This window comes from Tauraco erythrolophus, chromosome 6 (assembly GCF_009769465.1).
Source record: "Tauraco erythrolophus isolate bTauEry1 chromosome 6, bTauEry1.pri, whole genome shotgun sequence".
Classification (NCBI taxonomy): Eukaryota; Metazoa; Chordata; class Aves; order Musophagiformes; family Musophagidae; genus Tauraco; species Tauraco erythrolophus.
Window position 1 is genome coordinate 11,865,130 of NC_141470.1, and position 27,624 is coordinate 11,892,753.

At 44.5% G+C, this 27,624-nt stretch overlaps 1 protein-coding gene across 1 annotated transcript; it reads left to right on the forward strand.

The window, feature by feature from the left end:
* The first annotated feature begins 849 nt into the window (after nt 1–849).
* IGSF22 (immunoglobulin superfamily member 22) lies at nt 850–27,265 on the forward strand. The gene is given in 12 exon segments (XM_086612857.1): nt 850–934; nt 4,458–4,496; nt 4,499–4,566; nt 4,569–4,682; nt 4,684–4,732; nt 5,064–5,348; nt 10,032–10,052; nt 10,055–10,151; nt 11,159–11,350; nt 12,125–12,333; nt 26,293–26,652; nt 27,162–27,265. Coding segments are annotated over 12 exon segments (1,623 nt in total).
* The last annotated feature ends 359 nt before the right edge of the window (nt 27,266–27,624 follow it).

Here is a 27,624-nt window from a genome sequence, read left to right on the forward strand (position 1 = left end):
TGCAATGAAATAGTCCAAATTAATAAGCCACAATAATTCAAGCTGATAGTAGAGTTTCTGTTGATTTTCCTGATTTGAAACAGAGACCTTTTGCTATTAACCACAGAAAAACATCGCAGTTCCAGTGAGGCGTTTGCTTGGAGCTGTTAGAAATGAGGATTCAGGAGCCAGATCCTTACTGGTGAGTCTGGCTGGAGAAAAAATACAGCTTTACCTGAACTGAAGAACTAGTTCTTATTAAAGAAACCTAAATGAGTTCATTCTGATAGAAAAATGCAGTTCTTTGGAGCCTCCTGAAATGAATCGTTTAAAGGAGGAGGATTTGTCTTAAACTATGGGGATTTGTCTAAACATAGGGCATGAGTAGCACTCAGGAGCTTATTACAGCTTGTGCAGAACAGAGTAAGTTCGAATGGGGCTTTTGATATGTCCAGTTTTGATACCTTTCTTGAATGACATCTAACATCAAAGCACCTTGCAGCATCCCTGTGCAGCAAGGCAGCCTAATTTTCCCATTGTGTAGATGACAGGATAGGTACAGAGAGCAGATTTCTTGCCTAAAATCCCACAGAAAGACTGAAAAGAAGCAAGTTGTTGATCAGCAGTCTCCTATGGACAGCTAGCACTCTTCCTGCTGCACAAACCTTCCTCTCCCAAGAGTTTTAACTAACTGGGACAATTCTCTGTGTAACTTGATGTTTCAGGGTTTCTTGTTGTATCCACCCTTTCTCATTCCCAGCAAGTAAATCCTTCAAACAGTAGCTCTCTGTTCTGCTTGATTAATGCATTTTTTCAGCAAGCAAAGTAGTTGTTCCTAGGAAGTCTTCTGCCTTATTGGTGTCTTTTAGCATGGGGATGTGCACCTTTGAGATCCTTACTGGAGAAAGCGTTCCTGAATTTGTGGAAAGACCTTGTCCACTGGCAACACTCAAGGGTAAGTAACAAAAATTTCTAGTGAAAGACAGTTCCTTACCTACTACATGCCAACAACTGACTGTATTGTCAGGTCCTCTTAGGTATATTCACCCACCTCACACAAGTAAATATGGTCCATCTTCTCCTGCAACTGGAAGAGTGGTAAACAAAAACAGGTGCAAATTGCAGTTACCTATATCCATCCTCACTCTTTTTAGACATTTGTCATGGATCAGTCAAAAACAGTGAGAAAGTTGCTGTTCATTTTAGCTGCTGGAAACCTGATCTTACTGATGTAAATACTGCAGTTCTTGTTAATGCAAAACTCCGAATCAAATGATTTGGCTGGGGCTGGAAGAATGTGACCTTTTAAGCATAAGTAAATAAGCCTTTCCATGATATATAGTCTCTCCTGTAAGACAGATCTGTGACTGTCCAAAGTGACAGAAAGATCATAGGAGTCTTTATTATATATCACCAAAAAATCACAAATTATTCTTGTCAGTATGCCGAGCGCTACTAATGAACAACTTTCATTCCCAGGATGTTATCTGTGATAGATGTAAAGTTGTAGTAAGTAAAGTAAAGCAAGGTTAATCTAATCTTCTCCGTAAAGCAGACAGGAGAATAAACTATGTGTTTAAAATAAACCCAAACAGAGAAAGTAAGTAACAGCCCCTGTTCCATTTCACTCACTCATTCGTTAATTCCAATGTTTCTCCTTGAATTTTAGGAGACAAAGCAGTATTCTGAGCTAAAGTGAAAAGTAAACCAAAGCCTAATGTAACATGGAAAAGAGAGAGTGGGTACCAATAGAAGAAGGATCCAGAATGTTTTTGACAGTATTTTTAAGAAGGTGCTAAGGTAACACACCTTTTTTTTTCTTGCCATTAGCTCATTATTTGTGTAATTCCCATGGTAAAAACTGTAAAAAAGAAAAACTTAAGCACTATAGTATTCCTCAGCAGCAATAAAAATGTCCCCGTTTGCAGTCGGCCTACTGCTATACTGCTACCTTCAAACCCTGTTGCGTGTTTATAGGGCAGTGTTTCTGATCAACAGAAAAAGAGCATCAGAGCAGGAACCATTATTTTTGTTGCTTGTTTTTGTTTTTAGCATAGTGAGGCTCTAATTCCTCTTGTGTGCCATTCAGGCAAAACTGACGCTAAATCTTAAAAATTCATAATATTCAAGACATATGTCCCAATTGAGCCCTGTTTAATTTGTGATGTCCCATGACTGCAAAAGTTCTGCCGTTCTTCTTTTCTTTTCTTTGCTTCCCTTGCTTTGTCCCTTTCTCTCCTCTCTCCTTAGTTCTTAGTCCACTCTAACTCACCTCTTCGCTCAGGGAGTCCTTTGTTTACAAGTCTGCCAGCCAGGGCAGGTCAAACTCTTTTTCTTTTCCTACAGTACTTCGGAAGTCCAACAGCTTCCTCTGGTCTCTGTATTGCTTATGCAGTTCGGGTTGATGCTCACTTTCCGTGCAGAGCACCAGAACAAAAGAATGTCTCTTGAGAATAAGTGTGGCTTCATTTGGCTGCCTTAGGCCAAGAATGGACCTGATCCAAAATACATCACCATCGTTGGGAAGACTTCTGTCTGTTTCTGGGGCTTTGGGAAGGCTGTGAGAGATCTTTAGGGAAAGCATTGGATTTGGCCTTAAAATTTCCACCCTCAGAGATTCTGGATTTTCAACAGGACAATTCTGTTAGTGATCAAACAAATAATGGTTTAAACACAAATAAAAAGAGGAATGCACTAATACATTTGTCATATCCACTCTCCACCACCTGAGCCTATGTGGAGCTTTTGCTTATTGCTTTCTCTATGTTTTTTTTCTTTCCAATCTGAACACTTCTCCTGAGATGATACAGGTAACTACACATGTGTAGTGTCCAATACCCACACTGATGCCATCTACACGGTATCCTTGATCATGACTGAAGGTAAGCTCTAGCAGTCTGCCTCGATTAGTGACTAGACCAGTTATTAACAACTAAGCTTGGAAGAATTTTGAAGTTAAACAAAATAGAGAGTCTTTGCAGGGTGGATTTGCTGCAAGTAAAGTGGGGTGAAGCAGGATGAAAGCATGTACCACCTGCTGACGTTAAACTCATCACTGTGTGTCTTGCCCTCTGTGTCTCCTGCACAAAAAGAGCATGTTTCCAAAGGTGCAAGCATTGTGCTTATTATGGAGAAGAGCCTTTATGTTCCCTGTATTCCCTGAAAAAAAAAAAAGATATAAAGCATATGGGTATGAAATATATGTTGTGCATCACAAATATGAATGGGAAAGACCTAGGCACCTACATACAGTCCTCTTGTGGCTAATAGAAATTCTCTGTTATGCTGAGCGTGGTAGGTAGTATTTGTTCTCGGATACATGAGGTTCTGTGTGCAGTGTCAACATCTGCAAATATTTGAGGGTCGAAACTGGTGGGCCAAACTGCGACCTACTTTCTTTTCTTATATGTCTTTGCAACATTCATGATTCACCGGTCTTTTTAGGCTCAAACAGAAATCTAACATTGTAGAAGTCATAAACCAACCCACAATTACCAGAGCACCCATGTGAAAACACCTTTCATGGGATAGCAGATTTCGGTTTGAAGCCTAGTTATTGCACATAAGAAGCCAAATTCTCCACTGACGTAAGTGTGGCAGGGGTGTGAGTCACTACTGAATTTGGACCAGTTTTAGTGGGAAGAGATGAGAGTGATAAAATGGACCTTGGCACTGTCCTTTTAGTGGAAGCGAACTTTGCTCAGACAATGTTACAGGACTTGGGAGTGAGAGGATGGACCTGGGCATAACGAGAATGATCTTTTTTTCATCTGCATGTGCTTCCTACAACCAGCCAAATGTGTGCCTGCTGTTTGGAAGAAAACCAACCATATTATATACAGCAAACTCACTTTAAATCAATGCTGAGTAAAAGTGATGTTGCCTACCTGCCTTACCTTTTATTGCAGTAGGACCATCTCTTAGAGATAAGCTTTGCCATATGTACCATTTTTTAAGTATAATACTTATCTTTTTGATAAAGCTCTTAGCAGGGCTTGGGCACAGGATGTTTGGTATTGTGATAGACTTCCTTACTTAAGCCAAATAGTGATCCTGTGCCAGGCACTGCAGCACTCTTCACAGATAATGCCAGAAGATGTCAGTCCTCCTTCAGCTTGCCAAATGGTTCCAGATATGCTTGTAGATGTCATCTGCAGTTCCCTGAAGCCTTTTCCTTTTCAATGACCTACAGCAAAGGAGAGGAAAAAAAGCAGAGCTAAGACAGAAGAACTGAACAGAAAAGCAATGTGTCTGTTGGTAATCAGCTTTGTAGGATTACATGCAACTTTTACTGAACATGATGAACTGTAGTTAGCTTAATTTCCACTGAAGTTGAAGGAATGAATTTGATCTTTCTTCAATCACTCAAGAAAGACATCAAAATGACTTCACTGAAGTCCAGCTATTTAGTGTAGGAAATCTGAGATCAGGAACTACGCATAACAGAATGAATATTTGTCTTTTTGGTATTTTAACAGGTGAGCCCCTAACACTCCTGACAGAACTGAAACCACTGAAATGACTGAAAGACTGACAGCAGCGTTTGAAATCCGCCTGCCAAAGAAAGTGCAAAATTTCACCTAGAGACGTTCAGTGGGAAAGAGTTGAAGTGGGAGGATAAGTATGAAATCATCAGATCTGATGATGGATTGGCCCACACTGTGAAAATTAAAGGTGTTCAGTCCAGTAACTTTAAAGAATTCCAATGCTGAGACTGGAGATCTAATGCAGAACACTCCACTCTTCATTGATCATAGGTAATGCAAATTAAGCATCTTTGGGCAGTGGGTGGATCAACACAAGATAGCAGGATTTGAGCTGCAAAATCTGTAAACCTAAAACACAAATCCCCAGAACTTGGACTGAGAAAACTGAAAGCCACAGTGTCATAAAGCCAGGCTAGGGACAGGCAAGCATAGGAGCATCAAGACGTCATTTTCACTCTGGAAATCAAGTCCCAAGCCTGGTGTCTCTCCTGGACATGAGCCCGTGTTTATCCTACAAAGGCAAATCCACTTGTTTTGATTTATAAGGTGCTCGCTGGTGTGTGCCATTTTCCTTGCCAACCCCTTCCCTTTTCCCAGGGGTTCCAATTCAGTTTGTCAGCAATCTCAACAACATCAAAGTGAAAAAGAAGAGAACAGCCTGCCTGGAGTGTGTGCTGACTTCTGAAGATGTCACCCTGAAGGGGATGAAGAATAGACAAGTGTTTGAGAGGTCTCCTAAGTACACCATGAGGCATGACGGGAAGAGAGCAGAGCTTATCATTAATGCTGCTGAGCTAAGTGACTCAGGAGGTTGCACAGCGATGACAACACAAGACAGTGACCCTAATGAGCAGTGAAACAGTGCCAGTGTGACTGTGGAAGGTAAGTGTGAATGGCTCAAGAGAGGAAGAGGAGGAGGAATAGTAGTCTTTACACTGTTCTTCAGTGAAGTCTGCAGAGGAGCAGTGCTGCTGTAACAGTTAGGCAACACTGCTCTCAGTCTATTTATTGTTTAACATGGAATAAGCCATTAGTCTGTGCTCCCTCTTGGTAACATGAAGATAATGATTAAGGACTTCCTTTTGCTGTATAAAGTGGTAGAAGCATAAAGCAGTAAATCTTCGATTTAAGTCCTTGCACGTGTCACCTAAACCAGCTTAGTAAAGTATACGTTGTTTTTTATTTTAATCAGCGTTGTTCTCATGAATTCTTAGCCTGATTCTTTAAAGCAACCCATAGGATGTTTGGCTGCACTCTGCTGAGGACCAGCAGCACAACATGAGTCTGGTAAATCTTTTTGTTTTGTGGTAAATCACAAAATTTTTGGTCTGGTAAATCACGTTTGTTTTGTGAATTAATTTTGCAGTAGCATTATTGATGCTGTAAACTTAAGTCTGTGATCTTTATGGAAAGACATAAGGCTCTTAAGAGCAGGGAAGAAAAGTAGGAAAACTTAGCTTCATGTTCTCACCATAGACTGGAGAAGAATTTCAAAGTTAGAGTGTGGATTTTAGTGGCTGTTAGTATTTGAGATGACTTCTGTTAGATGTGGACCAGCTTTGAACTATGCCCAGGTGCTTTCCATGCAAAGTGCAACATTTTTGAGACCATTTTAAAATGAACTGCATGCAAGGAGGATAAAACTATATTAGTGTATCCTTTACAGGTTCAGGAGAAACTGCATATTCAGTTGGTAGGATGGTATGAAGGAAACTTCAGGGGCCAAAAGAAGCTCAGCTGTGAGGTCGAGCAGATTTTCTCACGTGGAAGATTGATCTGCCCTAGCATCCATCCATGACAGATGTCTCTCTGAGGCTGGTCTCTTCCTAATAGTCCCACGTTTTCTGTGTCAGATGATGCCTCGCAAACCCTGTCCTGGGTATGGACTTGGCTGGAGGTCACTCCATTAGTTGCATTTTGGCCAGGTATTTCTCATTTTGTTTTCCTAAAACAGGCCAGAAGGGAGCATTTTTCCGAGGGCATTCCCAGCCCTGGGCGTTCCAGGTGTGCAGCCTGGCGAGGAGTCTGTGGCCAGAGTTGAGTGTGGCTGGCAGTGGGTAAGGAAGCCCTGGCTCCTGGAGGATGGGTACCAGGCCTGGTATGTGAGTGCCCTCTGTGGGCCATGGCAAGGGTGACTTGAAGGGACAGTGTGGGACAGGGGCCTTCTCTGATCACGCTCGTCTGGGACAGAAACACTTTTGTGGCACAGGTAACCTGGAAAGCAGAGGCTGAGCTGCCTCTGACTCCTGTGCACGCTGGGATTGCAGTCTGGTGCCTTAGTTACACATTTATCTTTCCCCATGCAGAGTTCAGGTTCAGATGTAAATATTATGTAGAATCATAGAATCATAGAATCGTTAGGGCTGGAAGGGACCTTCAAAGGTCATCTAGTCCAACCCCCCTGCAACAAACAGGGATATCTCCAACTAGATCAGGTTGCTCAGGGCCTCATCCAACCGGGCCTTGAACGTCTCCAGGGATGGAGCATCCACCACCTCTCTGGGCAACCTGTTCCAGTGTTCTACAACTCTCATGGTAAAAAATTTTTTCCTAATATCCAACCTGAATCTACCTCCCTCTATTTTAAAACCATTACCCCTTGTCCTATCACAACTGGCCCTCCTGAACAGCCTCTCCCCATCTTTCTTGTAGGCCCCCTTGAGGTACTGGAAGACCGCTATAAGGTCACCCCGGAGCCTCCTCTTCTCCAGGCTGAACAGCCCCAACTCTTTCAGCCTGTCCTCATAGGAAAGGTGCTCCAGCCCTCTTATCATCTTCGTGGCCCTCCTCTGGACCCTCTCCAACTGGTCCATGTCCTTCTTATGTTGGGGACTCCAGAACTGGACGCAATACTCCAAGTGAGGTCTCACGAGGGCAGAGTAGAGGGGGAGAATCACCTCCCTCGACCTGCTGGCCACGCTCCTCCTGATGCAGCCCAGGATGCGGTTGGCCTTCTGGGCCGCAAGAGCACATTGCCGGCTCATATTGAGCTTCTCGTCCACCAGTACTCCCAAGTCCTTCTCCTCAGGGCTGCTCTCGATCCATTCTCCGCCCAGTCTGTATTTGTGCCTGGGATTGCCATGACCCAGATGTAGGACCTTGCACTTGGCCTGGTTAAACTTCATGAGGTTGGTACGGGCCCACCTCTCCAGCCTGTCGAGGTCCCTCTGGATGGCATCCCTCCCTTCCAGCGTGTCGACGGCACCACACAGCTTGGTGTCATCGGCGAACTTGCTGAGGGTGCACTCCATGCCACTGTCCACGTCACCGACAAAGATGTTGAAGAGGGCCGGGCCCAACACGGACCCCTGAGGGACGCCACTCGTGACCGGTCTCCACATGGACATCGAGCCGTTGACCACTACTCTCTGAGTACGGCCATTGAGCCAATTCCTTATCCACCGAGTGGTCCATCCATCAAACCCATGCCTCTCTAGTTTAGAGAGAAGAATGTTGTGCGGGACAGTGTCAAAAGCTTTGCACAAGTCCAGGTAGATGACATCCGTTGGTCGACCCTTGTCCACCGATGTTGTCACCCCATCGTAAAAGGCCACCAAGTTGGTCAGGCACGATCTGCCTTTGGTGAAGCCATGTTGGCTGTCACCCACCACCTCCTTGCTCTCCATGTGCCTTAGCATGGTTCCCAGGAGAATCTGCTCCATGACCTTGCCAGGCACAGAGGTGAGGCTGACCGGCCTGTAGTTGCCCGGGTTCTCCTTGTTCCCCTTTTTAAAAATGGGGGTTATGTTCCCTCTCTTCCAGTCATAAGGGACCTCGCCAGACCGCCACGACTTCTCAAATACAATGGCCAGTGGCTTGGCAACTTCATCCGCCAGTTCCTTCAGGACCCGCGGATGGATCTCATCAGGTCCCATGGACTTGTGCACCTTCAAGTTCCTCAGATGTTCCCGAACCTGCTCTTCAAGTACAGTGGGCGGTGGTTCATCCTCACAGTCCCTGCTAGTTCTTTCCACAGCTTGGGTGGTAAGACAAGAGGCTTTATCAGTGAAGACTGAGGCAAAAAATTCATTGAGTACCTCAGCCTTCTCTATGTCGCGGGTGACCAGAGCACCAGTATCCTTCCGGAGGGGGCCTACATTCTCCTTGGACTTCCTTTTGTCCCCTACATACCTATAGAAGCATTTCTTATTGCTTTTTATATCCCTTGCCAAATTCAATTCCTTCAGGGCTTTAGCCTTCCTCACCTGATCCCTGGTCACTCGCACAGCTTCTCTGTATTCCTCCCAGGCTATCTGTCTCCGCTTCCACCCTCTGTAGGCTAACCTCTTCATTTTCAGTTGGTCCAGGAGCTCCTTGCTCATCCACGCAGGCCTCCTGGCCTTTTTGCCCGACTTGTTCTTCGTCGGGATGCACCTCTGCTGAGCTTGGAGGAGGTGCTCCTTGAATGTGGACCAACTTTCCTGGGCCCCTCGTCCCTCCAGGGCCGCCTCCCATGGCACCTTGCCCATCAGGTCCTTGAAGAGGCCGAAGTCTGCCTTCTTAAAGTCTAGGGTACAGAGCTTGCTGAGTGGTTTCCTTGCTGCCCCATGGATCTTGAACTCCACCGTGTCGTGGTCACTGCAGCCAAGGCTGTCCTTGAGTTTCACCTCACCCACCAGTCCCTCCCTGTTGGTGAGCACAAGGTCGAGCATGGCACCCCTCCTTGTCGGCTCCTCTATCACCTGCAGGAGGAAGTTGTCATCCACGCATTCCAGGAACCTCCTGGACTGCCTGTGCCCTGCTGTATTGTCTCTCCAACAGATGTCAGGGTGGTTGAAGTCCCCCATGAGGACCAGGGCTTGTGACAGCGAGGCTGCTCCTATCTGGCTATAAAGCACCTCATCTGCTCTGTCCTCCTGGCCAGGTGGCCTGTAACAGACCCCTACCGTAACATCCCCTATCCGTCTCCATCCTCTAATCTTGACCCATAAGCTCTCTGTCAGCTCCTCCTCCGACCCCAGGCGAAGCTCCACGCATTCCAGCCGGTTGCTGACATAGAGAGCGACACCCCCTCCTCGTCTCCCCTTCCTGTCCTTTCTAAAAAGCTTATACCCCTCCATGTTGACACTCCAGTCATAGGAGTCGTCCCACCACGTCTCCGTGATGCCAATAAGGTCGTAGCCCTGCTCATGTGCACGCATCTCCAGCTCATCCTGTTTATTTCCCATGCTGCGTGCGTTGGTGTACAGACACTTCAGCTGGGCCTCCGACAAAGATGTAGGCAGTAGAGGAAGCGTTTGACTGGTTTGACAGCTCCTCTGGACCAGCCAAGGGTCTGGAGCAGGGCCAAGAGGCTATTTTCTGCTTTGGCTTTTGGATTTCTATAGCTGCATTCCCTCCAGTGAACACTCATAAAGAAGGGCAAAAACTACTTAGGAACAGCTTTTCTCCATCCTCCTTTCTTCCCATGATGTCCAATCCACTAAACGGGTTTCATCCTGAGAGCCAGTCCAGTTTGTGATGAGGACTCACTGCCGTTAAATACCTCCCTGGTGTTGGAAGTGCTCAGCTGACAATCATCCTGCACTTTTTCTGTTTGCTTGCTTCCACCAGGATTTCTTCCAGAGACATTTGCAACCATGAAGAGTATGTGTGTGATGTTCATCCTCTAACAGGGGATCCTGCCGAGCTCTGTGTTGTTCTGACTGATGAGAAGGTGGAAAGAATATGGCTCAAGGATGGCAAGTAGGTAAAATGCCCATAGTATCATCAGTATAATGAAAGGCTGCAAAATCCTAGTGGGAAGTTTTCTCCAAATAGCCACTGTGGGACTTTTCCTGGTTTTCATAAAGGGCTTTTGACTAAGGGCAAGCAGATGGCTAGGTCAGACAAGAATGTATCTAATCTTTCTCAGTGTACTACAGCCTCGGTCTTACTAAGTTTTGGCTTTGGATCTTGGCTGTTTCAAAATTTTCTTTCCCAGTCTTCTGTAAAGATGTTTTCACATTTGCTAAGCCATTTTCTCAGCCTGTAGACACGCATTCTTTCCCACAAGGTTGGCTTCTCACCACCCACCCTTCTCCCTCTCCCAGTCTCTCATTTTCAGAGTAATCAGTAAATGTATCCTTTGCTGCACACCCTTTGTTACATGCCATGCGGCTCATCTAGGCAGATGCACAGATCACTCTGTCCACATAACACTGAATTTGTTACGTCCATAGATCACACAGCAGTTTACCAGAGTAGGAACTAGAAATCCTGACCACTTGGTCATCTTGGAGCAGGCAACTCTGATCAGAAGATTCAGAGACAGGGCTGGAGATGGTGTTGCAATGTGGGTTGCTTCCTGCCTCGATCTTCTTGTCAGATTATGGGCATGAAATGGATCCGGACAGTGAAGCAGGGAGCCATCCACAAACTCATCGCTGACAGAATGGGAGAGGAGTGTGAAGGAAGGTAGATGTTCAGAGCCCAGGGGACAGAGAGCGGAGCAACAGTTGCCATTGGAGGTAGCTACCCCATTTCATTCCTGCTTTTTACCAGGCATACACGAACACCTGCAGAATCAGTGCTTCACCAGATCTCCTCACCTGGGCCTGTAACATTTTATAGACTTATCTGCCTGAGCAACACCTCTTCCTTCTGCTTCTTTTTTCCCAAGAGGAGAAAATTGAACAGTCATACTGGCTGATTTCAAGCCACTAAGCATAGGTTTCTGTGTTTATAAATCAATGATCAAGAATGTTGGCCAGAGCCTTTACTTTGAACGTTGTTGTCATGAGCAACAAGAAAAACACCTTTTCTGAAATTATAGAGAGAGAAATATATAAATGTGCATATTACTCAGCCCTTGGCAGCCAGATGGCAGCAGATGGACTTTCCGACTCGTCTGCAGTGTGGAAAGAAGCCTCCTCCTGTCTGCCGAACCACGGCGAGGTGGATAGGTACCACTGCCCAGACAGTGGGACAAGCGCAGCAGTGAGGATGCTGTGGCTGCAGCAATGACTATGTATCATACCTGTGTTGCAGTAAAAACCCACCCACAGCAGAGCTTTGGTATAGGGAGGGTTGATTTTCCTGCATTCAGGAATATTTTTGAATGCCTTTTTATGACTTTCAGCAGGCAATTGTAATTTCTAAACATACCCATTGTGTGACAAAAATAAAAGGAAAAACACCAAATATGTTTAGGAACGTGGTTATTTTTCTTTGTTGTGTGCAGGACATCCTTATCATTTTCCCATATTACTTAATAACAAATGAGGGAGCGTTTTCTTTACGAGCAGTACCTACTTTAGATTCTACTATCTTTATCATGATCATAGATATCCCAGCATGGCCTTAGGGAAGAACATCACAGAGGGCTGCTTCTTGTGCGTTGCAAAACTTAGAAACTGCCTAAAATCAAATCTTCAGGCACTAGGGAAGTGAGGAGCTTTGGGGATTGCCGCTTCCCAGAGGTGTCTCTTTTTCTGCTGAGCAGAACAACTAAAGGAGGTTAGCTGGCTTCCTGTACAAGAAACAGAACTAAATTAACTGAGTCAAAACACACTGAAGATTTTGAGTGTCCCCAAAGACTTTCATGAAATACAGGATTCTGACATTAAACACACGAAGGAGTGTATGAAGGGCCCAGCTTTGGACCACCTTTTCTGGGAAATTGCAGACACAGGGAAGAATTGCAGCTGCAGCTTTCAGATGTCTTCTTTTTTTTCCAGATCTGCTGTTATTGGAAAATCTGTCCTGGAGCCTTTTGCTGCACACAGCATTACTGTGAAGACTAAGCATACAGCAAGCATCAAGGTGCCTTTCAAGGCAAAGCCAATGCCCCAGGTCACATGGTTCAAGGATGGTATTGAGGTGGCAGAGGAAGAGAAAGTGGTGGTGGAGAAAGCCCGTGGCTGTGTTACTTGCAATCAAAACCTGTGTGAGTGGAGACAGTGGAGCCATTATGCTGAATCTGAAAAACAACTGTGGCTGGGCTTCTGACAATCCTTACCTCAACTTTGTTAGTAGGTACTAAATTAATAATTTTATAGCAGGATAATCACTGGAGACACGTTGGGTTACAGACACTGTAATTCAGGCTTTCTCTTTAAAAATCTTGCAGTGGGGCAGACTCTGAGTTATCAAATCAAGTGATTCAAGACGGTTTAGTTTTGCTGTAATCTACACTGATCTACACCATGACATGACTCTAAAAAATAGCCCTCCATGTCACTCTGGTCGGCTGCTCACACTGCAGACAAACTAAAACCCCCACAGGGGAAAGCAGAATTCCTCTAACACATGGGGAAAAGGTAAAATGAGATGGAAAGCACCCAAAGGCAGTGGAGGAAAGCAGGTGACTCACTTCATCATCAAGAGGAGGATGGCTGGAGAAAAAAATCATGGATCACAGTAGGGGTGGTGGAGAGCAACTACACTACATTTGCTACAGAGAAGGTGGAGGAAGAAAAAGTCTGCTAATTCACAATATGTGCCATCAACTCTGAGGGTCTCATCAAGCTCCTGGAAAAAGAAGAATTTTTTGCTGGAAAACATTAGCCAGCTGGTTTTAATGTGATTTCACAGTCTCGATTCCCATCATTTTTGTCCTCTCTCTCCTTGCCAGTCACCAAAAGAACACTGTCTCCTGTGCTTCAGGGGACAAATTCCAAGGTCAGAGCTTAGAAGCTGCTTTGTGCTTAGGCTGATAGCCAGGATCAAACAAATACCCAGGTCCTTTCATTGCAAGTGTTTGTGGACTCAGAAACCCCTCGACATGGACTGGCTGCAACAGAGGACAGGCTACCACACTGTTCTAGCGTCAGTTACGTAAACTTAGGGGGATACAGCAGAAATGAAAAGTGGCTTTCACTGGAAAATATTGTGGGGGAGTAGAGAAGATAATTTAAAAGGGAATGCTTAAAAACATTTTGTTTTGCAGCCAAAAAAGAAAATATGTCAGCCAAAACCTAACTTGGTTAGAAAACACTGCTGAACTATCTGCTAGGAGTTACAGTTTGAGTACTTCTTGTTCCCTTTTTTCCTTTTTGGAAATGAATCCTCCCCTAGTGAAAGGGGATTTGCAGTCCCCTTTCCCCAAGACCGGAGTGTATCACAGAAGATACAGTGCGAACAGCAAGTCTGGCCTCTTGAAACATTTCAGAAAGAAAATTACCAAGTTGAAGAAATATATATCAGTTCTCACTTAAAAATTTGCATTTTTTTCCAAACTTCATATGGATTAGGGATGGCGTTCCTGAGCTGCTCTGTAATGCATCGCAGAAAGAGCTCGTTTTTGGAATAAGTGCAAGAACTGACATGTTTCAAGATTTGAAATGATAAAGGGAAGTAGATGGCAGAGAAAAAGTCTGTAGAAAAAGGTGGTGGCCATGAATAAACCTTAACATACAAGTTACCCTCCTTGACTTCTTGCTGTACATACGTACACATATATTTATACACACATACATAGCACATACACACTATTTGGAGTCAACAAATTCTGATTGTATTGTGCTAATTTTATTTTCTCCTGTGTAGAGCATCCAAGTCAGGTTTCTCAACCTCAAGTTGTAGACGTCAGGAAAGAAGATGTCACCATCACCTGAAACTTCCCAGCCCAGGATGGAGGCTCCTCAGTGCAAGGTTCCATCGTAGAAAAAAGGAAGAAAGGCAGCAATCTTTGTGTCCAAGTCACCAAGGAGCCAGTCCAAGGTCAGACCAAGATTATTATCTGTTTTATGTAGGCAGAAGGAAAGTTAGATAAGCTCTGAATGCAAAGCTGAGTATTGATTAATCAAGGAAAACGTCATCATGGCATCTACCAAGATAGACATTTTGACGTATGCTGTTCAAAGCGAGATTTTCAGCCCTCAAATACAAATAGCTTGATACTCACGAGCAACGATGAGAGGGCAGAACACTCAGCACCTCTGGAAGTCACACCTATGGATTTGGGTGCCTAATTTCAAGCATCTATATTTTACATTTCTCCCTACTTAAATTTGACTGCTTTTCCCTGACTTAGACCAGAACAGAATTAAACAAGTGACTGATTTTGTTGTATCCATCAGATAGCAACCATATGATCCATGCTTAGCACAGCTTGTGCAACACATGGGAGTGTTCCTATCAGCAGCAGCATCTGACTAACGAGACTTTTGCTTTTCCTTTTCTGTTAATATTTTGGTTCTTTCTTGGATTCTTTCCTCTGTCTCATTCAAAATGTTGGACTTTGATATTAATTAAGTTACAATCAATCACACTATCCAAAAATATCCTCCTTAAAGCACCATTATTACTCATGGTAAATAATGGAAGCACTTTTTAAGGCAAATTATTCAATTATTGAGTTTTTTCAAAATTGAGTGGAAGTTTAACCTTGCTTGGAGGCTACATTGTGAAAGGCTTGGCCACTCTATTGAGTTTGTTACATCATGGGCAATCCCATTGAAGTCAGTGGAGCAAGACATTAAGATATTTTTCCCCAGTGTGTCCAGGCTATAGACCATATAATCTAGTGGAAAGAAAAGTGGGTGATCTGCATTTTTCCTCTTACTATACACATCAAAATTCCATCTCCTTGTTAGGGAGAGAGATATGAAAATGGAGCAGACCACTGGAGAAGTGAAAGTTAGACCTAGTTAAGGGGCTCCCTGAACCCCTGAAATTTATATTGTTCTCTAGTAATTTGTGAGCTGAAGGATCTGCTTCGCCAGCTGGATGCCCACAAGTCTATGGGGCCTGATGGTATCCACCCCAGGGTCCTGAGAGAGCTGGCTGATGTCATTGCCAAACCCCTGTCCGTTATCTTTGGGCAGTCTTGGCTCACTGGGGAAGTTCCGCTGGACTGGAGGCTGGCGGATGTTACCCCCATTTACAAAAAAGAGCGGAAGGAGGATGCGGGGAACTACAGGCCTGTCAGTTTGACCTCGGTGACGGGCAAAGTCATGGAACAGGTTATCTTGAGTGCTATTAATGAGCACATGCAGGTTAACCGGGTGATCAGGCCCAGTCAACATGGGTTTATGAAAGGCAGGTCTTGCCAATCAAACCTGATCACCTTCTATGACAGGGTGACCCGCCTGGTTGATGAGGGAAGGGCTGTGGATGTAGTTTTCCTTGACCTCAGTAAAGCCTTCGATACAGTCTCTCATAGTGTTCTGGTTGCGAAACTGGTAACTGCTGGCCTGGATAGGCACACCCTCCTTTGGGTTAAAAACTGGCTGGATGGCCGGGCCCAAAGAGTGGTGGTAAATGGGGCTAAATCCGGCTGGAGGCCGGTCACCAGTGGGGTTCCCCAGGGCTCAGTGCTGGGTCCAGTTCTGTTTAACATCTTTATCAATGACCTGGATGAGGGGATTGAATGTACCCTTAGTAAGTTTGCGGACGACACCAAGCTGGGAGGCTGTGTCGATCTGCTCGAGGGTAGGGAGGCCCTTCAGAGGGATTTGAACAGACTGGATCGTTGGGCTGAGGCCAATGGCATGAGCTTTAATAAGGCCAAGTGCAGAGTCCTTCACTTGGGGTATAAATACCCCAAGCATCGCTATAGGCTCGGGGAAGAGTGGCTGGAGAGCTGCCTGGCGGAGAAGGACCTGGGGGTGTTGGTTGACTACTGGCTTGATATGAGCCAGCAGTGTGCCCAGGTGGCCAAAAAGGCCAATGGGATACTGGCGTGTATCAAGAATAGTGTGACCAGCAGGAGCAAGGAAGTGATCCTGCCCCTGTACTCGGCACTGGTGAGGCCGCACCTGGAATATTGTGCCCAGTTTTGGGCCCCTCGCTTTAAGAGAGATATTGAGCTCCTGGAGCGGGTCCAGAGAAGGGCGACTAAACTGGTCAAGGGGCTGGAAAATAAAACTTATGGGGAGCGGCTGAGGGAATTAGGGCTGTTTAGCCTAAAGAAAAGGAGGCTGAGGGGAGACCTGATTACAGCCTACAAATACTTGAGAAGGGATGGCGAGGAGGTGGGGGAAGGGCTCTTTACATTAGTGATGGGTGATAGGACAAGAGGAAATGGGTATAAGCTTAGTCAGGGGAGGTTCAGGTTGGATGTTAGAAAGAATTTCTTCTCTGAAAGGGTTGTCAGCCACTGGAATAGGCTGCCCAGGGAGGTGGTTGAGTCCCCATCCCTGAATGTGTTTAAGAAAAGGGTGGATGAACTGCTTAGGGACATGGTTTAATGGGGGATTAGGGACGGTTGGACTGGATGATCTCTAAGGTCTTTTCCAACCTAGAAATTCTATGATTCTATGAAATTTCTCCTTGGTTTATTTCAATTCAAAAGCTTTTTTTTAAAAAAAAAAAAAAAAGTGGCCACTTGGGAACACTTTTATAGGTGATTAGAGAGTTGTATAATTGCAACATGTGTGTCTTTAGGTACCAGATTCAAAGTGGAAGGTTTTCTGGAGGATACAGAATGAGTTCCATGTGATGGCTGTGAGCCATGCAGGCCCTGTACTTCTCAGCATGCTTCCAACATCTCATTGCAAAGGAGCCCATCAGTATGTTTCTCTCACTGTTTAATGTCTAGTTTTCCTAAACATGTATGTGATGATCAGATCTATATATTTATGACTGAAGTCTGAGGGAATATGGCAAATTCCAGCCTGGCTTAATGTAAGGGACTGCATTGTGTTTACAGTTTAACAGAAAATTACTGAGGGCCTTAATACTGTTTGCTATAAACGTATTTATATTTTAAGTGCCTGAAAGTGTGATACTATTCACTTAAAATGTGTAACTATTAAGGACACTGTAAGAGATTCCCACCTGGAGGGAATTGAGTATATGCAAACAGCAGAGATCAACATGGTGAAGGTGCTCTAAGGTGTAGATAATGTGGGTCAGGGCAATCCCAAGCACAAGTACAGGCTGGGTGGAGAATGGATTGAGAGCAGCCCTGAGGAAAAGGACTTGGGAGTGCTGGTGGAAGAGAAGCTCAACATGAGCCGGCAATGTGCACTGTATCCAAAAAATACATAAGAAATACAGAAAGCCAACTGTATCCTGGGCTGCATCAAAAGGAGCGTGGCCAGCAGGTCGAGGGAGGGGATTCTGCCCCTCTACTCTGCTCTCGTGAGACCCCACCTGGAATACTGCATTCAGCTGTGGAGTCCTCAGCACAAGAAGGACATGGAGCTGCTGGAGTGAGTCCAGAGGAGGGCCACAAACATGATCCGAGGGCTGGAACACCTCTGCTATGAAGACAAGCTGAGAGAGTTGGGGCTGTTCAGCCTGGAGAAGAGAAGGCTCTGGGGTGATCTTCTAGCAGCTTTCCAGTACCTAAAGGGGGCCTACAGGAAAGCTGGAGAGGGGCTTTTTACAAGGATGTGTAGTGATAGGACAAGGGGCAATGGATTTAAACTGAAAGAGGGCAGATTTAGATTAGATATAAGGAAGAAATTTTTCACTTAGAGGGTGGTGAGGCAGTGGAACAGGTTGCCCAGAGAAGTTGTAGATGCCCCATCCCTGGAAGTGTTCAAGGCCAGGTTGGATGAGGCTTTGGGCAGCCTGGTGTAGTGGAGGGTTTCCCTGCCCATGGCAGGGGAGTTGGAACTAGATGATCTTTGAGGTTGCTTCCAACTCTAACCATTCTATGATTCTATGATAGCTTAATGTTCATGTATATGTTGTCAAAGGCCCTAATGTGTGACAAAGAAAATTATTTCTTATACATGTTACTATGCTCCTTTCATCAACTCTTTTAGAAGCAGAGAAAATTCTTACAGAATTCATGGAAGCTGCTTACATTCTTTTATTTTAATACTAGATTTTTAGTAATAAAGAATCTGTGCCTAATTCCGGACTGATCAAAATCACGAACTCCAAATGATTACGGTAGCCGCTGAAATGGGTAGATTTTATTTTATGCCAGTTATAGAGAGTTCTTACTCTATATGACCATATAACTATAGCATTTTAAAAACAAAAGGCTCTCAGAGGCCATCAATAAATAGCTTAAACTATTGATGGAATCTTGTAATAGACACAGGAGTGGGCCTTAGTAGGTGCACATAATTTAGAACAAGAACTGGCCAAGTGTGGAAGCCAGTATAGTTAAAAAAGAGAGAATTCTATCTAGTAGACGAGAGCCTTGAGGTTAAATAGTTACTCAGATGGGAAAGCATTCAGGTTCCTTTACGTCAGAAGACAACACAAAAACAATTTAAAGCCTGAAGCTATGATTCTTCTCCTGTTTGAAGACTTCCATTATTTCACATTAGGCCTAGGAGAATATGTACTGTCCATATGCACCATATTCTTTATGACCCTGTGTGCTCATACAAGTGTTCCATATAAAAGCCATTAGCATCAAGTTTGTCATGGCATGCTGCGCTGGTTGCCTTTTTTGAGATGTGAAGGGCAGGAGGAGGTCATTGCATTTTAGGCAAGACTTTCAGAGCAGAACGTGGATTTGGATACACAACTCTCTATTCATTTGATTAAAACATACAGGTTTTTTTATGTCCAATCTTTTGCTCTTCTTACACGTTATGGAGACCTGACTAGACTGCCGCAAGGTGGACTAAAGAGCAAAAAGCAAGATCTGTATTTTCAAGAATTACTATTAATTAGGAGTACCGTAATCTTTGGCAAATAAGCTTGAAGAACATTAACAGAAACTTGCAAGCCAGTAAGCAAATTTAGTAATCCAGACAGTCCAGATAGCACCTGTCCACTTTACACAGGACAGTAAGAGGGATTTATTAGACAAGAAGAGACACCAAGCACACTCAAGGCCATTCAAGACCAGTTACAGGAAATGTACTGCAGAGCTCACCATTCAGCTTGGAAGAGACAGAAGCAAATCTTTAATGCTAGACACCTCTCCCGACCATATGTGGAGAATGAGTGCTGGTCAGTGCTCATAGGTAGTGCCCTTTCCAGGCTGAATTCAAATGGTCACATGTCAAACGTTGTAAGGTTTTTTCTTAAATAGCCAACCTTGGAACAGGGCCTACATGCATGTGCCGTTTTAGGAACGGCATTGTTTTGTTGGACAGAATTTTCTGAGTATTTACTAAGGCTCCTTTTACCCTGAAACCTTGCAGATTCAGCATCTTGAAATAGGAACAGCTCTGTATTCACATATGCAAGCATAGGCCTGTGAGTACAGTAGTGTGTTACAGCTCTCCTGCTGTCTCAGAGCCGCCAAAGGTGGTGGATTTTTCCAACTCCAGCATTTCCAGTATCTGGAATATTGTGTCCAGTTCTGGGCCCCTCAGTTCAAGAAGGACAAGAAACTGCTTGAGAGAGTCCAGCGCAGGGCCACAAAGGTGATTAAGGGAGTGGAGCATCTCCCTTACGATGAAAAGGCTGAGGGAGCTGGGTCTCTTTAGCTTGGAGAAGAGGAGACTGAGGGGGGACCTCATTAATATTTATAAATATGTAAAGGGTGACTGTCATGAGGATGGAGCCAGGCTCTTCTCAGTGGCATCCAATGATAGGACAAGGGGAAATGGATATAAGCTGGAATGTAGGAGGTTCCGCTTAAACATGAGAAAGAACTTCTTCCCAGTAAGGGTAACAGAACACTGGAACAGGCTGCCCAGAGAGGTTGTGGAGTCTCCTTCTCTGGAGATGTTCAAAACCCGCCTGGACGCGTTCTTGTGTGATCAGATCTAGATGGTCCTGCTCTGGCAGGGGGATTGGACTAGATGATCCTTTGAGGTCCCTTCCAATCCCTAACATTCTGTGATTTCGTGATTCCTTAACGTGGCAGGAGCCAGACCAGGGAGATGTGCTGTCAGGATACATACTAGAGATGTGAGCTGAGAACACCAAGAAATGGAAAAAATGTACCAAGATCCCTATCTCTAGTACCACTTACACTGTGGGAGGCTTGCAGGAGAGACAAATACTACTGAACCTGAGCTGTGAATGAAGGTGATGTGGGAGAAGCAATGGAGTTACAGGAAAGAATTCTAGCAATGCCATCTTCAGGTAAGACCTGCAGTATCTCTCCAGCTGGAACTCTCATCTATCAGCTGTTACCTTCTTGTGTTTTTAAAATATACCTCATTTTGTAAAGGGCTATCAGATTCATCTTGCACAAAGGAACATTCAGCATCACAGCTCTGCTTCTTTATGCTGAGTTTTCAGAGGTGCCAAGAGGAGATGGAGAGCAGCACAAGCTGTGCAGTCCTTGAGCCAAATTAATATCATTCTGCCGTCCTTCTTGCTGAGCTGTCCCGTGAATGAGTACGTCAGGTATAATGGCAGTTGTTTGTTCCACCATCTGACCTCTCGCATCACAACTCACATGTGATTACAGAAGTCATTTTTGGAAGATTCTCCAGTTCCTGTCATAGATACTGTAGCCTGAGTATGGGTTGGGAGAGTAGGTACTACTGCAAATATAGTGTTTGAAATGCCTGTTTGTTGTAAATACGGTGGGACTGAGACAGGCTTATAATTCTTTCAGGTGCTCGGTTTGAATGGGATGAACAGTCAGGTGCCGGCATGCTAAAGTTGAAATAGTATTATCAGAGGTCATGCTTCAAAGACACTAATTATGTCTTCAGAATGAAGGTATGACATGCCATAAACCCCGTACATAGGTTACTATTTGACGTAGTAAAGTATTTAAATCTTTATTGTTTAGGATTTATGATTGCTTAATTATTAATTAGGAAATTCAGACTTTTTATGTCTAAGACACTCCCAGGTAACAGCATGGTGCTGACTGCCCTCAGTAGCAGTAACGCCAGCAAGAAAAGATGCATGATTCATGAGTCATGTCATATAGTGCTGGTTTCTGCAGAGCAGAAGGACGTTCAGACTCGACTGCAGATGTCTCAGAAGGCAACATCCAGGTGACTGATACAAAAACTGGTTGTTTCTCTTCTCAGTCTCCACTTTGGAACTACACAACCAGGCTGTGCAGCATGGCGGTGTTAACCACATCTCCAAATAGAGAAACACCAAAAATCCCAGAGAGACTGCAGACTCCATACAAACTTCCCTGGTGTGGAATGGCAACACGCAGTACTGTACTGAAGAGTATGAGAAGTCCTATCAGAAACAGACATTATACAAAATTGTTTGTGGCAGAAGGCGGACAGTAAAATCATCTAACGAGGCATTAAAGCTGCCTTTTCTTTTTCTTTGTTCTCATTCACTTTTTATATGAACTATTTTTAAATGTTCCTGTTCCATCTGCCTCACTTGAAATTGTCCTGGATAAGTGCTCATCACTAAGCTGTTGATTGCTAAGGCATTAATGTTTCTCTTATGGTGGTACAGGTATTAGGAAAAAAGCTGGCAACATTGCAACCCTTACACTAACTGCCTTCTGCTAAAACAGTTTGAAAGTTTCTTCTTCCAGTCCCCAGGAATGACTCAACAGACTGAACAATGGCGCGCTTTTCTGTGCGATCTCTCACTCCTTTAATTTTTTAATTTCTCTCTGTCTGTTTTCTTTTCTCCCCCGCATAGGTTTGATCTGACTGTGAGGCTGAAGAGCCACATGGTGGTTCATGCTGGGACAGCACCATGCAATCATACATCTCTCCCTGTGAGCTTCTGTGTTGTGCCTTGTCAGAGGAGAAATCCTGCAATTAGAGTTTTCTTGGGCATCTAGTGAAATACAGATGCAGGGCTATAGAGGCTGTAGTTGTCCTTTGGCCTTTATCACATGAGCTGTCACTTTGGTTTAAAAGAAGTTGACTATTGGGGAAAACTCATGAAGTGCTTGATGTTCATGAAATCCTGCATAACTGGTCACTATTGTTATGGCTAGTCTTTTTATAAGCCTCCTTGTGGTAGTTAGGGTGGAGGGACCTCTGCGCACGCAAGTTTATCAGCTGCACGGTCCAGCCCTCTGCAGCTGGAGCAACAGTGTTCAGCAAACCATAAAACATTGGGAAGATCTCTGATTCATCACAAGAAGCAGAATTTTTTGAGCATGCAACTACAGTTCATGCTAACTGAAGTGAAATCATTCTTGATTAAACCTAGTGACCTAGGGGAGTGATCGAGTTGTAAAGACAACGCTTGAGGTCCCAACACTGTCCTTTCTGAGGTACAATTTCTGTTAACATGGATGTTGAGCTTATTTCTGCAGAGGCTAAGGGCAATTTCTGTGCTTTCTTTTTTTTAAGCCTTGACTACTGCATGAGCTGAACCTCTACGGTACCTTGCAGAATCAGCCCCAGTGTAAGAATGTCCCTCTCAGTCTAAATTGTACAAGTTTATCTGTATCACACCAGCTGTTTTTCTCTCTGTTTTCAAGATGATCAAACTAATGAACTGTAGTGTAAGGATTATGTGGCATCTCCCGGGCCAAGCCAGCTCTATGCACTTTGCTGGGGACAGAACGTGCCGTTGCCTTTACAGCTTGAAGAAATCTCTAGGATTGTTGTCCTTAAAACATTTTTCTGTCAGGCTGATCATGTACAAGTGGCTCCCGTAGACACGGATGTCCCTTTTGTGCTCAAAGTCACTGTTTGTTTCTGTTGCCACCCAAGTCAGGAAGCAGAATGTTATAGCTGCATGTTTGTCTTGGCCAGGGCTCACCACCACCACCAGGGATGTGGCAAAAAGAGGCCTATCAACAAGCGGGAGGACAAGAACCATTCCCAGTCCTTATCCACAGCACCAAGTGATTTGTTTCTAACCTGTACCAGATTATCGTCAAGAATAGTTACGGAGAAGCCCTTTATGACATTCGAATGCAAGTTGCAGGTACAGTATAAAGCAAACTTGAGCATCTCAGTCACCTCTGGGTATCGACAGAAGGTATTCCTCTGCTAACGGAAATTGCACGCAATTTCTGTATCAATACTAGAGTTAGGGAGGTTGTTTTTTTCTTGAAAAAAAACCCAACTGTCCAAATCATACACACCCCTTATCCAAAAAATGCTACAGAAGCAATCCAGAATGTTATGTTTCCACTCAAGGACAGAAAGACTCCCTGGTCAGAAAGGATTTTCCTACCTCTTGTCACTGTGTTTCCCAAGTCCCCACCTTCGTGCTAGCGTAGAGCCAGTTAGCTGAGCCAAGTGGGGGAGCAGCATGGTTTGGAGCTGAGGGATAAGGAAGGTACTGCTGGGGCTTTGCTCCCTCTGTCCAATGCGGAGGGAAAGGATGAAGCAGTTATTGCTCCACACATCCCACAAATGCTGCCGTGTTTTTCACGCCGTTATCTGATCGGGCAAATCCCCATAACAGCACTAACACAACAGTGTCTGTCCCCTCAGCCATCTGGTGACATCATTTCCATTGCAAGTGGGTCTATGACAGCCAAGTGGAGGCAGGCTGGCTTGCTCCTTAGAGAGACTCCTATTGCTATAATGATCTGCTGGGGGTGAGGGACCTTTGCAGTGTGTTTTGTACTTGTCATCTCTTCAAACAGTGCTTTTTATAACCAACAGCCTTATTTTTCATCAGAAGGGAATTACACACACAGGGCAAATTGTTCCTCAGGCTGCTCAGGGTAGAAGAAAACAAGGAAAGAAGTACTTTGTTAGACACACAGAGACTTTGGAAGGGAGGAGCTGAAGTAAAAAATTTTTGCCCCAGGAAAGGACAGAGGGAGGGCCCCAAATAGAAGAAACCAATGCTTAAAAGTGCTCATTAATTCATAGATTTCCCCTGACCATCCACTAATCTGCAGCTGGTTGAAGAAGTCCCAAATACCATGACCCTAAATTGCTTGGATGTAGAAAACGACTAGCAGACTGATTATGGTGTCCTGAAATGTGATGTCAGTACTGCCATGTGGTTCACAGCCGCAGAGAAGGTCTACAGCAATAAGTTCCCTGTCACAGGCCTGCTCCCAGGGAGGAAATGCTTCTTCTGAGTCATTGCCTGCAATGACACTGGGGACACTGACCCTCTGCATTCACAGGAGCAATGGTACATCTCCAAAGACACGGGTAAGCATAAAAAGTCGTTACGCTACTAGAGGAAGATGGGTGCTCTTATGTATAAGAGTATGGACCAAGTTGAAACTCCCTCTGTGGCCTTGGGTATATCACTAACCCATTCTGCACCTCAGGTCCCCACCCGGGGAACAGACACAAGAACACCTTCTGTCCTATCCCATCCCTTCGATGGCAATCTCCTCAGGACCAGGCTTCCTCTTACTACATGCATGTGTAGCACATTACATAGCAGTTCATGCAGAGGCTGTTTAAATTAAAATTCAAGACAGTAGGGGCCATCCATGCGCAGGGAGGCTGATATTATTGTGTCTTGACGTAACAGAAGATTGGCGTTACAAGTCATTTGTCTTGTACCGTATTTCCAGTCTGACTGCGATTTGTTTCCTAAATGAAATGCAAACAAGTCTGTCACATGCAGGAGACTGTGTGACAGTCTTTCTGGGCCAGAAGCTATAACAAGTCCTTAAAAGCACACTAAATTAAACACTCAGAGATCATCCCATCAGGTAAACGCCATCTCCTTTGTTCAGTCACTCCCTGCTCAGGCCTAATCAGTAGTAAGGATGTCTCATTAGCAGTACTCCCAAACAAAACTGAACATGCCCTAGCTCATCAAATCAAAATGGTAAGTGATCCTTCTGCCCAGTCTGGGGTAAAGCAGAATACAGTTACTCTGAATAGTGAGATTCAAGCCAATTTTTTTTGCTTGGCCTATGCCTGTTGTAATAAAAAAATATAGTAATATAAAACAAATTATACATTAATATATATTACCAGACTGTGCATATATTTCTTCAGAAACTTATCCACATGCTGCTGCAAATCTTCTAATCCCATTAAGAATAATGGGCAATGCATTAAAATACCAGAATTAGTAGTACGCTAAAATGAGTAATCAGGTGTCAAGTTGTGTCTTTGTGTTTAACGGTCAGCCTTCCTTGATAGATGTATCTAGACCGTAGCTATGTTACTTTGGCTACGCGTGCAGCTGAGAAAGAGCACTTCCAGTTATGTGGCTGTAGTTGTGTTCTTCTGTGGAAGTACTCTAGGCCTGGATTTCAGAGTCTGAAATAATTTCAGTAACTTCTGTGTATGTAGGTGAGTATAGAAGAGCAGTAAATGGAGGAAAGTTAGGTTGGTTGTGCCTTGCAGTGCATTCCCTTGATAACAGCCCGCCTGTCTTCAGGCAGGGCAGCAGGACACAAGCAGATGTGAACCGATTTCCTATTCTTCATTATAAATAGTGAGTCACAAGGTTTATTTGCACACACCTGAGATATAGTAGAAAAACTGTGAAGGGTAAGGAGGAGATAAGCTATTTTCTGAGAACATGGCCTCATAAGAGAATTTTGCCATACAGTGCTGCATTTAGGATCCAGGGGGTTTACCTGATGGGACCCCATGCCAATGCAAAAGGAGATAATAAAGACTTCAAGAAATGTATTTAAACACAGGCTGAAAATGGAAGATTTGCAGTGGACACTAGAAATTAAATTGCACATGCAGTTACCCTTGATTCCCCCAGAGCCTTCTGTAGATGATTAATGCCTCAGAGCAACACCAGCAAAGCAATATCCCTTCCTTTACAAGATCACCTGCTTTGGTTTATAATTGAGTGTAATTTAATCATGCATTTCTAAAGTGCCTTGGGAGCCAAATATCCAAAAGCACTTTACAATTTAATGGCATTAGTGAGAGAGAAGGCATCGATATATCCCCATGGAGCAAAAACCTGACACCTTACTTACAGACTGAGAAACAAAGAAATTAATTGCTTGCTTACAGTTGCATAGCAGTTAATGGGAGAATGATATCTCTGAATCCTTCCTCTCTTGCTTTTCAGTTTCTATTTGTTTACATGTTGAGATAGGTATGCTGGTCAGATGCCAAGAGTATGCTGCAGTATATTGTTCATTCTTCCTCCTCCCTGAGTTTTCCCTGGTGGGAAAAAAAGACCCAGCTCATGAAATGTCATACCTGAGCTCTTTGGATTTGTACTCATGCAGGTGAAGACTCTGTCTTGGTGGTGTTGGCTCCGTGTTTGCATGTTTGCGTGTGCAATAGACAGTGCAGTGTGAAGCAGCCCATAATGACTCTGTCCTCAGCAGACTGTTTTGACTTCAAGATGGAGTATCCCAGGAAGGACTGTGCTTCCCGTTTCATCGCCCCACTGAAGAACCGCAGCATGAGTCAAGGCAATGGCTGCGCCATGAGCTGTGCTTTCATCAACAACCCCCACCCAACAGTCACCCTGTACAAGGGCAATATTAGCATCACATCCAAGTCGAAGTTGCGGTTCAACTCATCAAGTAGCATCTCTCTGCTTACGATCCCTACAACTTGCAGCTTCAAGCTGATCATCTGTGGTAAGTCAGATTTGCAGTCACTGTGATTTGTTGGGGTTGACTCCCTCCAGGTTGAGTAACCATAGATTTCATGTCTCCGAGTATAGTCTACACCCTGCTATCTTCCAGAGCAAGTGCACATACTGGGACTGGCAGTGTGGATCACACTTCTTTGGGCCAGTTTGGCTCTCATCCTTGTCCACAGAGGAAGAGATTGGTCAGTCTGTAGGTACTGCAGCTGGACCTGCAAGGGCTACATTGTAAGAACTTACCTTCATATCCAAGAAACAGCCTAACTCTGTCTTCCTCAGAAGTCACTGAGATTTGTCTTCAGTTGCTTGAAGGCAGTACTGGGTCCCTTAAAATGGCATATTTTGGCTAGCAAGTTTCATGAATTCCCTTGATGGCTCGAAAGCAAACATGGCCATTTCTCAGTCCCTGACCAGGCTTGCCCTGCATCTGTGGCATACTTACCAGCTCCAAGCAGTCAACTGGTGCGTTCTGACAAAAGCATTGTGATTTTTTTGCAGCTACCACAGATACCGCACTGGATAAATCTGTCCTCTTCCTTCGTGAAATGACAGAGTTTTGCCAACATTGTATGAAAGCTAGTAAAAATTTCCGAGACAAATAAAGGAAGAAAGTCAGACATTTCATGTTCCCTTCTCCCTTCTCTGTTTTTTTCCATGCTGGAAGCACCCAGTGGAGTTTTAAAACAGGTTGTAACACATAGCTTGGTTCCAGCTGGCTCAAATTGGTCCTGTGTCCTGGTTTTAGCTGGGACAGAGTTAGCTCTTTCTTTTTAGCAGCTAGAAGAGCTCCGTGTTTTGGTTTTACTCAGAGGCTCGCTCTGAGAAGAATGTTGATAGCAAGCTGATGTTTGTAGTTGGCCAAGGACTTTTCAGTGTGCTATGTCCTGGCCCGAGTGCAGAAGCACGGCAGGATAAGGGGGGAGCATAGCCCAGACAAGGGGACCACGATTCCCCTTGTGAT